The following is a 12,403-nucleotide window of genomic DNA, read 5'->3' as shown; positions in this document are numbered from 1 at the left end:
ATTCAGTGATAGTAATGATACATATAATTAGTGTATGTCTTTCATTTATGAACTAATTAGCTGTAAATCTTTCTCATTAATTACTTATATGATGTCTGCAAATGTACCATTTATCCTCCCTATATTATACTAAGAATTAAACTATTAGCTTGAACTTTAGCACACTAATAACATTACCAGTCAACTCTAGAATGTAGCTCCTTTAATTTTTCGTAGATTTATATTTCCCATACTTTATTGAATTATATCTGATCCCTCCCTTTCAGCTTGTCGTTTCCATTTACATGATATATAATCTTCACTTTCGTATTGTCTAATTCTTAGGATCGATAATGAGATAACTTGATAGAGTATGAATTGATGTATTAATGAGTATAAATAGCTTTTATATATGCATGTGTGTTTGTGTACACAAATAATAATATAGACTGGTTTGGTTACTTAAACAAAATGATAAACTTCTACCACTTATGAAATTACTAGTTTGTTATAAACATTTTGTATGTGCAATTAGTGTGTGTGTGTGTGCCATAATCAATGGTCCTAGAATGGCACTTCCATCCTTCTAAATCAACAGTGCATGGAATTTCAATAGTTTAGGCCACTGTGCTATGCACCGAAGAACGAACATATTGTCTTTAACAAACCAGGCCTTCTATCAGGGTCTCTAATTCCTATTAGTTTTTCTCCATACTTTTTATTTTATTTCTTTTTTTTTAATCTTTTATCTTTTGTTTCAGTCATTAGACTATGACAATGCTGGGGCACCACCTAGAAGAATTTTTAGATGAAGGAATCGAACCCAGTACTTTTTTTAAAGCCTGGTACTTACTCTGTTGATCTCTTTTGCCGAAGTGCTAAGTTATGGGAATGTAAAAACACTAACACCGGTTGTCAAGTGGTGGTGGAGGACAAACTCAGACACACAAACGCACATATGTACATATATCTTCTTTTTTTTCCACTTGTTTCAGTCATTTGACTGTGGCCATACTGGAGCACTGCCTTTAGTCGAGGAAATTGACCCCAGGACTTATTCTTTGTAAGCTTAGTACTTATTCTATCAGTTGCTTTTGCTGAACTGCTAAGTTATGGGGATGTAAACACACCAGCATTGGTTGTCAAGCAATGTTGGTGGGGACAAACACATATATATACATATACATATAGATGACGGGCTTCTTTCAGCTTCCATCTACCAAATCCACTCACAAGGCCTTGGTCGGCCCGAGGCCGTAGTAGAAGACACCTACCCAAGGTGCCATGCAGCGGGACCAAACCCGGAACCATGTGGTTGGCAAGCAAGCCACCCACCACACAGCCACTCCTGTGCCTATATTATCTATAATAATAAATACAAAATTCTGTCCGTGATCCTTGTACCTCAGTCTACATTTGCTCTACAGAGACATATTATACCCTTTTGGAATCAAGATGATTCTGGCATTGAAAATTTGCCCTTCATTTGCATTTGGTTCCTGAACATCCAGCATTGGAATCAGGTCTGGATGAGGATTTGTTATAAGCTAACAGTTGAAAATTAAAATTTCAAAAGAACTTCAAAAATTTGTGAACTTACAAGTTTTACATTTAAACTGAATTTAAAGTAAAACCATATTGGTAGGGTACCAATAAATACTTTATTATTATTACTCTCTTTAATTTTTGGGCCGCAGGTCCAATTAGCTCTCTGCAAAAGCTAGCTTAAAAGTCTGCATAGAGTGCAGCTTTTAAGCTAGTATATATATATATATGACAGGCTTCTTTGGGTTTTCACCTACCAAATCCACCCACAAGGCTTTAGTCAACCTGAAGCTATACTGGAAGACACTTGCTCAAAGTGCCACACAGTGGGAGTGAACCTGGAACCATAGGGTTGGGAACCAAGCTTCTTACCATACATTTACATATCTTATTTACTGTTTTTTTTTAATACTATGGTTTATTTCTTTAGATATTATAGGATGATCAGCCAAATCCTTATTATAAACTTATTTTTATTTATCTTTTAATATTTGAATAAATGTATTCTTTTTCTGAATTTTTTTTTATCTGTTTGTCCTCACTCTCTTAGTGTTCACCAAATATTCTAGTATTCTGCTGAATTAATGAAACTATTTGATATTTATAGCAGATTCTGGTGTTATGATTTGCCATGAAATGTTTTGATGTAGTCTGTTTGTTATGTTGCAACACAATTATATTTATAAGTGTGTGTGTGTGTATTTATACATATATGTGATAGATGATATAGTGTTGCATATGCAACTAATACAGATTATGAAATGGCTGTCAACAAATTGAACATCTATTGTCTCACTTCACTTCTCTTATCTGGTCAATATACATATTTGGAGTTCTGCCTGTGAGTCTTCAGTTATGACTTATCTGAAGACCCTGTGAAACTCAATTCAGCCGAAACAAAATATATCCTTAATCTCTATTATTGGTATTGAGTACTCTTTTCTTTCTGACAGCCAACACTAAATGGATAGGGGTCATTTTGAATTCACTCGATGTGTTTACACCTAGTTGTCTACAGCAAGAAATTTTCTCTATAAAAAGAATGCAGTGAATGGCTTTCTTACAGGTTTTAACATGCCTCAAGTATATCTGAACTGGCAACAAGTTTATATATATATATATATATATATAAACTTGTTGGTTCTTGGCTATGGGTAAAAGAAAATACAGGAGGCTTAGTAAATTATGATTGTATTGAACATATTCCCCTCTCAGGTTCACACACTTATTGTAGTGGCCTGTCAGTTTATCTAATCCCTGTAAAAGAACTCAAAAGGTTGGGCCTCCCACCAGGCCTTTCATGATACATAAAAGCCTCTTTGTATGTGTATATATATATATATATATATATATATATACACACACACACACATCAATGCCAGGCCCGCCTGACTGGCTCCTGTGCCGGTGACATGTAAAAGGCACCCACTACACTCTTGGAGTGGTTGGCGCTAAGAAGGGCATCCAGCTGTAGAAATATTGCCTGATCGGATTGGAGCCTGGTGCAGCTGCTGGCTTTCCAGACCTCAGTCAAACCGTCCAACCCATGCCAGCATGGAAAACCTGTTAAACGATGATGATGGTCAAGTCATCTCTCACATATGAACGACATCAGAATTCCAAAGCAACTTCTCTTTGGCCAATTCCTATCAGGAAGGTCGGGTGGAAGGCCACTCTTGTGCTTCAAAGACAAACTGAAGTGATGCAAGATTCCTTTTTCTTCCAGGGAAAACAAAGTATTAGAACACAGGACGCAGCACCAGTCCTGCTTCTCCTCAGTTCAAAGATTTGATAAAAGTCGACTCCAACACTAGGATCAATTTAATGAAAGCACACTGGCATAACACTACGCCTCTAAATGGAAACTTTACCTGTCATTGTGGTTTTGTGGCATGAAGCAAAGCAGGCCTTGCTGTCTACTCAAGAAACCACATAACAAATGACCACCAAGCACTCGAGAAACCTGAGTTCTCAACTTGTTCCATTTGCCAAAGGCTTTGCAAGGCACCAGCAGGCTTCAAGAGTCACATTCGTGTCCATAGAACATGATTACTGCTTTATTTTGCTGAACCCTCATTTGTTGTTCACAACGAGAGAATCCATCACATATATCAGAAATCAAATGTTTCAAAAATTGCTGCAGTAGATATTCAGTCTCAAACTTCAGTAAACATTCAAACAGTGATGTCCCCTCTTCACCATCTTCACACTATTTCCTTTCATAGAATGTTGACATTCCAGACTCATCCCTGGTTGAGTGAAACAGGGATGGTTTTGACATTATGACTGGTTGTTCTGTGCTTCTGGAGTAAAAAAAACAAAAAAACAACCTTTCTTAAAAACAAGGGTTGGCAACAGGAAGAGCATCTGACTATTAAATCCTGCTTCAAATAATTCACTGTCTAACTCATTAACTAGGAAAGCAGTTGTTAAACAAATGAAATATGTAGGACTACTTCAGTCTGTCAGATTGACAATGGAAACATAACATAACATAACTCTTAACAGTTTATATCTGGTCTGTAAATTCACTGTATTTAGCTAATTCCACTCAGTGGATCAGCAAATCTCTGAAAACATGAAAAGATAATATAAGAACCTTTGATTTAAACAAAACACTTGAGATATAGTAAGATTTTTGAATTAAAACAAAAACTATACAGTAATATTGTATATCTGTTTCTGATATTTTTATGTACTTCTTTTTGAGATAAAACTGAAAATTCAAATATTTACAAGGAATTGTTAAAGTTACTGTTTTATAGTAAAACTGTCTTCTGTAAATTATTTGACCATGAAATGTATATTGTGATAATGTGATACTGAGAAGTAAGATTAGTAACAAGGCCAAAAGGAAATACTACTATCTGGTTGAGCTTCAAATACTTGTCCTTAGAGCTTGTAATCCAGAACTGGCATGCTACTATAAGTTAACATTTATACGTTACATTTAACTATATCGCAGAGATTAAATTATTAATTACAGTTGTTAATTCATTAAAAGATATCAAAGAATACAATTAAAAGAGAACAATCTGTTGCAAAAATCTTTTTATTGATGAAATGAATGTTTTTGGTGGCAGGGATTTCTATCTTTGACATCGTGATCTCTGATGGCTCTTTCTCAACATTATGATCTGCAGTGTCAATTTTTTTGACTTTATGATTTGTGGTGTCATTTTTTCGACTTCTGTGGTCAATGAAAGACATGTATTATACGATGAAGATAATCCCACTTCAACAGAAAAAAAGGAAAAAAAAAAATGAAAAATGACATCTTTTATTTTGACTAAATTTTTTTCATGATAACTTTCTTGGAATTGCCAAGTAAAAATATACATAAAACAAAATCCAGTTTTCATTCTTGTCTCTGTTTTAATCTCTTCATAATTGATGTTCATATCTTAACATTGTCAGTCTGATGTGTTTTGGAATGAGAGTTGAAAAGAAATCCAACAAAAATGAATAATTATGAGAAATAAAGATGGAAATAATATTTTCGTGGAAATGAAAATATTTTGATGATGTATGTGAAAAAATAAATCTAAATATGTTTTTGTGGATGTTGCAAACTAATAGAGAGAGAAGGTTAAGTTCTTTCAAAATAATCTTCTTTTAGTAAGTACATGATTAATTTTTTTTTGTTTGTTTGTTGGGGTGGGGGTGTATTTGTACCATTTCAGTTTTTTTGCACATAAACATACTGTCAGCAAATATTTAAAATGTAATTCTTTCTGTCACAGATTAAATTCAAACTAAAATTGCCCTGGTTTACATGGCAGCAGATTTCTTGATGAGATACAATGATGCTGGAACATCTAACAAATATCTCCTTGGTTACTGAATTATAAACTGCTTTAGTAATGGTGGAATTTTGATTTACTTTGTTAATACAAGATCATGTCATGTGACTTGATGTGTTCCTCCAATGCTTATCTGTTCTGCTAAGAGATTTGTGAAAACTTTGTGTTCGATTGGAGATAGAACCTTTTGCTGGGGTATCTTTAATGATTATGTCGACTTTTTTCTTCCAGAATTCTCTGTTCTTCTGTATATTCTGAGTATTTTCTGCCACCATTGCATCAGGCTTTCCATAATTAGGTGGGTTTGCTTTTGGATCATATCCAAGAACAGCGAGCATTGGAGCAATTTCAGACATGCCTTCAACAACATCCTTCGGCATTTTACCAACCCATTTTGACAAAGCTTCTAGATTTACAGGTTGAATTACTTGGTCTGTTGAGCGCTCAGTTCTAAGAAATTTAAGTGATAAAAAATATGGTTACAAAAAAAAAAAGTGAATATAATTTACAATACAGGCAATAACATTGTTTCACCATGATGAAGCAAGTGAGAGCACAAAGAATCAATGATGTTAGACAATAAGATGCTTCCTAACTATAGTACTCCATAATCCTTGTTATGGCATGGTGCTTATGTGCCTCAATGACACTGAGAGCTATTATGGCAGAATCAAGCTCCTGAGAAGGTCTCTCATGCTGGACCAGTCAAAGAATAGCGGCCAAACTAATATGGACAATCATTTCCCAGAGGTAAAAATGGGTTTGTGTTGGGCCAACACCTCTATCTAGAAGAAAGCAAAGTTACAGAGGTAGCCTAGCATCAAGAACAGTGGAGAAGAGTTATCTTTGACCTATGCTCTATAGAGAGCGAAAGGTTTAGGTAAGTAAGTAACAATAGTAGCACCAACTTTCTAAGAGTTTCCTTCATCTACAATTAATTGAACATCCTTAACATCTTTAAAATGTATATTTGACAATTTTTCTTGAGTCTTGGGCAACAAAGAAGTTAATAAATAGTTCATTTATCAGGGCAATTCCATTTTTACCATGTACACTTAAATTAAATTAACAGTAGGAAAAGCTGCACACTTTTCTTCATAGAAACAATGTGTTTAATAGCTAAAGTAGTCATGTTCTGAAACCAATGTTGTAGATAGAAAAGTAATCTTTCTATGCAAATATGTACTATAAGCTGGCAGAATCATTAGCACACTGGTATGAGAGGCCAGATCTGGCTGGTTTGAACATAAAATAGGCAGACTATTTTGGTCTGATATGGCTGGTTTAATTGCTGAATGGTTAAAAGAATTTATCACTTGTGCCTAGATTAATTATTAATGCCTACATCCTACAAGTGCAAAAGAAGGGAATTCAGCCTTAAAGTCCTTTTAAATATAAATATATTGATAAAGAATATTATTTACAAATCAAGAATAATCATCTTGCTATCTACTGCATAGCAGCATGGCATTTGATCAGGTATTCTACTTCTACTATTTCAGCCAATTCTGTGTTCTCAGCTATATATAAATATTGATTTCTTTTATCTGTTCATGCCTTTCTTGTGGGTACTAGCGGTGTAAACGCAGTAAAATGGTTCAATAGGGATTGAAACGACTATGTGGGCTTTATCACTAGTTTATAATGTACACCACTCATTAATTTCAAATCAGCGGTTATGTTTTGGCTTTTGACATTTAGATGCTAAATGAAATAAAAAGCAAACTTTGATCTACCCCATGACTCCAACTATTTATTTATTCATAACCTGTGGAGGTTATGGATACTATGGAAATAATAATAATAATAATCTAATAATGATGATCCAAACAGTCAAGTTGTTTAAAGTTCACAGTAAAATAACATTGCAAAGTTGCTTTTCATTGATCATAAAAACAGAAACACTGCTTTCTAAATAATTACACCTGAATTAATTGTTAAAAGCAATCATATAAAGTAAGGCTACAGATGGTTATGGGTTGTTAATAGTCTTATTTTCTATGAATTATTACATCATTTGTGAGAATTTCCATTTTCAGAATTGCAATGAATCATTGACTTGGCCATTGAGATCCTATTTGATGTAGGAATAATATCCAACAATGCTATTCCTCATAAATGCAAAAAAGTCTATTTGTTAATATTGACCTCAAATTTTGGCACAAGGCCAGCAATTTCAGGGGAGGGGGTAAGTTGATTACATTGAACCCAGTGATCGACTGGTACTTATTTTATCAACCCCAAAAGGATGATAGGCAAAGTGAACCTCGGTAAAATTTGAACTCAGAATGTAAAGATGAATGGAATGCCACAAAGCATTTTGCCCGGCACAGTAACAATTCTGCCAGCTCGCTGCCTTCTACTTTGCTGATATTAAAAACTATATACAAAAATATAAAACAAAAAAGGCAGTTAACATAAAGTGATACAATTATGTTTGTACTTACTTTGAAATAGATATACCACCAGGTTTTCCAATATATTCTTCATGGTGTAAAACTTTGCTGTCCCATTCTAAGTCAAGAAATTCAAGAATTTTACGCATCCATATTTCTGGTTGTAAAACTAATTTCTCATAATAGACTGGCATACATCTACTGGAGCCAGCCTGAATACATTGCGAGTACATTGCTTCTATAGCTTGGTTCCATTTCTTTAAACATTTACTGTAGCTGGTCAAATCAAAACCGGTAATTGTGACTTTGCGTGTAATTATAGAGTGTACAACAGCTCTGCCGTCACGTATTAACAGCAGAAAACGTGCATTTGGAAACAACTGCTTAAGATAAAGACCTGATTTTAATGTGAAGGGATCCTTGTTACACAAGCGAGGTGCAGCTTCTCCATGTTTTGCAATAACTTCTAAAATGAAAGCAGATATGGCTGAATCAACGACATCAGACGTCATACCTGCTTCCATGAGTCTCTTTTTCTCAACAGCTGATTTTTCCCATTGAAATCTCATGGCAAGAATACGGGGAATGACTCGTGTCTCCTCTCCGCATCGTACTAGAGGATGAGCATCTAACATTGCACGCATTAGTGTTGTACCACTTCGAGGCATTCCACCAATAAAAATAAGAGGCATATCTTTGTTATATGGGATAGCTCGATTCTTTTCATCGTAAATGTAATGTATTGGGTCGCTTGGAACCATGTAGACTTTAGGGCCTCCAACGCATGAGAAAGTTTGGTAGGACAAATAGATGCAAATTACAATAAATGTAGCACCGACAAATAGCCGCTTACGGATGCTACCTTTTCTTCCATGCATACTTATCATTGTTTGCAAGTATAGTCTACTCCACATAGGAAAGTTCTGCAAAGTTTATAATATAGCTCTTGTGAAAGTTTTCCGACTTTGTTAGCATTAGTTACATATATATGTATACATATATATATATATACATATATGAGTAGAGTTAACTATTTGTCAGATACATGAAATCAATTTTTTGCTGAACGTATGTATTTGACGGACCCATCGAGAAGACATCATAGAAGAAACTGAAACAAAACAGAAATACAAGAAATTAGCAATCATTCAAATTTAATATAAATATTATGTTGACGTATTCCATCAAATTGTTTACACAAGAAAAAATATTTCTATTTCTACAAGCATACAGATCAAAAATAATTACATTTCAGAAGGTAAATACATTAGATTGGAAACAGCATCATCATTGTTGTGTGTGTGTATATATGTATGTATATATATCTAGCTATACACACATACATATATACATACATATATACACACACATATATATATATATATATATATATACATAGATATATACACACACAAATATATATATATATATATATATATCAAATAGTTAAAACCACTTCTAATTGTTTATCTCACCTTCATGTAAGTTGGTTTACTACCAGGTCAGAAGTCTCTATATGACATTGTCATTTCAAATCTTCTATAGTTTACTGTAAATTTCCATTTGCTATTAGCATACATCACAGTGCACCGTTTTCTTAGCTGCTTACAAACCATGTATAGACAATGATCATACTGGTTGTAGTCATTGATGTTTCTGAACTCTTATAGAAATAAACAAGATTATTTTTGAGTTGTTGTTTGACAAGTGACTTGATCTGAGTTCTTGTGTTGGAACTAAAACAATTACAGTGTGGATGAGTAATTTAAAACACACATAGACTGTTGTACTTGCTTCCGTTTTATTGTTCCATAGTCTTATAAACTATTTAGATGTCAAAAAATGCTCTCCATTTATGACCTACTCACTGATACTACTGGAATTAGTTGATTGTATTATAAATAACTTGCGGAATCTGTTGTAACTCTTGATGTTCTAAGTTCAAGACAAGGTTAACTTTGCTTGTCAACCTACCAGAGTGGGTAAATTAAAGAACCAGACAAGTATTGGGATGGTTAAATTGATTACTCCTCCCTTCTTGTTTCCGGTCTTGTTGCTATGTAAGATGTAAGATATTATAAAATTCATTCCACTTCAGGCACAAGGTGTGAGTTTTGGGGAAGGGGCTACTCGCTTACACTGACCCCAGAACTCAACTGGTACTTATTCTATTGCCCCCCCAACCCCAACCCCACCACAAAGGATGAAAGGCAAAGTAGACCTTGGCAGGATTTGAACTCAGAATGTAAATCTGGAAGAAATGCTTCTAAGTGTTTTGTATGGCATGCTAATGATTCTGCCATTCATCATCATCACCATCATCATCATTTAACATGTCTTCCATGCTGGCATGGGTTGGATGGTTTGATAGGAGCTGGTCAGCTAGAAGACTGCACCAAGCTCTACAATCTATTTTGGAATGGTTTTTACAGCTGGATGCCCTTCTTAATGCCAACCACTTTATAGAGTGGACTGGGTACTTTTTAACTCCTTATCAGAAACTATAAAATGCCAATAGATTTCAGTGAAGACATACAACCTGGTCACAAGCCCTATTCTACTGGTCATACTAAATTATTTTCACCTTTTTAGCTACTTTTGAATATCTTAATTTTTAACTATTTTTTCTGCACAAATTCTGAATGAAACTTTATTTAGCTACATATAAGACTCCACCTCCAAGAATCCCCATGTCTTGCTATGAAGTTTCTCATGTAACCTATCAACATTAATAACTTCTTTCCAGCTGGAAGTTAGCCAATTTATCACTATCAATTAAAATATCAAGTTCAGGTAACAATTGCCAATTTGTTTGTTTTTAATGTATGTTTTTCCATGCTAACATAATAATTCAAGCAAATGTAATCAAACTGCTTCATTGTCTCATTAAAATCAACTTTCTACAATGGCATATCTTAGCAGAACAGATTAAAAATGAAATCATAATTTCACTGAAATTTAAATTTCATGGAAAATATACATACCTAATGAGTAATTAATTCAAATAAGGATGCAGATACAGCTTAGATGAACTATGGTACAGGTTGAAGTTTCTAATATAATTAAAAGACTTGGTGATACAAACAGGAAAATAAAACTCAAAACATGAGTATATATTCTCTTTATTATTTCATTAATTCACAAAAGCTACAGAGTGACTCAAGTTTCATGCATTTTGATAAGTTTAATAAGTGCCAGTGCATGAAACTCTTTGCCTCCGAGTCACTCTGTAACTTCTGTTGATTAATAAAATAAATAAATAAACAAAAGAGTACACTTAATAGTAATTAGCTATCTAACCCTTTAGCATTGAAATTATTCAGCTAAATGTAATGCTTATTTATCCACATTGTTTTAAATTAATCATACATAATCTCATAGCTTCCAAATTTTTATATCTTTTATCTTTTACTTGTTTCAGTCATTAGACTGCGGCCATGCTGGTGCACTGCCTTGAAGAAATTTTAGTCGAATGTATTGACCCTAATAAAAATTTTTTTATAAGCCTGGTACTTATTCTATCGATTTCCTTTGCTGAACCAGTAAGTTACGGGGATGTAAACACACCAACACTAGTTGTCAAGCAGTGGTGGTGGACACACACACACACACACACACACACACACACACACACACACACATATATACATACATACACACATATAGAATGGGCTTTTTCAGTTTCTGTCTACCAAATCTTGGCCCGAGGCTATAGCAGAAGATACTTGCCAGAAGGTGCCATGGAGTGAGACTGAGCCCGGAGCCAGGTGGTTGGGTAGCAAGCTTCTTACCAGACAACCACGCCTGATTGTGTATTTTTAGAAGGGTATCGTAGGGGTGGACATGAGAGGCCAGATCTGACTGGTTTGAGCCTGCTGGTTATGGCAGGTTTAAATGCTAAAGAATTAAAAAATGTTGGATTTCCAATGAAGACTAGAAAGTAGCAACTAAATTGCATTAAAAAAATAAAAACTCAAAACTGAGAACTATATCATTTCCTCACTATATTCATATTGAAATACACTAGGTAATCCCATTTAATTTTTGGTTTGGTTGTATGGTGAAGAAATTTGCTTCTCGATCATGTGGGTCATGTAGATCCAGTCCTACTCTACAGCATCTTAGGCAGGTATCTACTATATCTACTACAATAGTTTTGTGATCATCAGTGCCTTCTGAATGATTTTGGTGGATGGAATCTGGAATCTGTTCAAAGCCCATTATGTATGCATGTATAGGTGTAGGTGTGGCTGCATGGTAAGAAACTTTCTTCTTAACCACATCGTTCCGAGTTCAGTCCCTCTGCTTGGTACCTTGGACAAGTGTCTTCTACTATAACCTTTGGACTGATCAAGGCCTTGTGAGCTGATTTGGTAGATGGAACCTGAAAGGAGCTTGCATATAATATATATATATATATATGTATATATTTATGTGAGTTTGTCTTTGTGTTAGTGTCCCCCCCCCCACCATTACTTGACAACTGATGTCAGTGTGTTTACATCCCTGTAACTTAGTGGTTCGGCAAAAGAGACTGCTAGAATAAGTACACTTAATAGTAATTAGCTATCTAACCCTTTAGCATTGAAATTATTCAGCTAAATGTAATGCTTATTTATCCACATTGTTTGCCGGGTCTTCTCACCCACAGCACATTTCCAAAGGTCTCGGTCAGTAGTC

The 12,403-nt window shown here is 34.5% G+C and overlaps 1 protein-coding gene across 5 annotated transcripts in view; it reads right to left on the bottom strand.

Moving 5' to 3' along the window:
* Positions 1–4,560: 4,560 nt before the first annotated feature.
* Positions 4,561–12,403, bottom strand: part of LOC106875251 (protein-tyrosine sulfotransferase 1) — a 503,452-nt gene continuing 495,609 nt past the window's right edge. For all 5 annotated transcript variants that reach the window (XM_052968563.1, XM_052968566.1, XM_052968565.1 and 2 more), the window contains 2 exons: positions 7,775–8,834; positions 4,561–5,777 (listed from right to left, as the gene is read on the bottom strand). In XM_052968563.1, coding sequence (XP_052824523.1) covers positions 5,423–5,777; positions 7,775–8,637 — 1,218 coding nt within the window. In that variant the 5' untranslated portion in view covers positions 8,638–8,834 and the 3' untranslated portion in view covers positions 4,561–5,422. The remainder of the gene's footprint in view (positions 5,778–7,774; positions 8,835–12,403) is intronic.

The sequence above is a fragment of the Octopus bimaculoides genome, chromosome 6, assembly GCF_001194135.2.
Source record: "Octopus bimaculoides isolate UCB-OBI-ISO-001 chromosome 6, ASM119413v2, whole genome shotgun sequence".
Lineage (NCBI taxonomy): Eukaryota > Metazoa > Mollusca > Cephalopoda > Octopoda > Octopodidae > Octopus > Octopus bimaculoides.
Note: the sequence above shows the minus strand (reverse complement) of the source record. Positions and strands in the feature narration are given on the sequence as shown.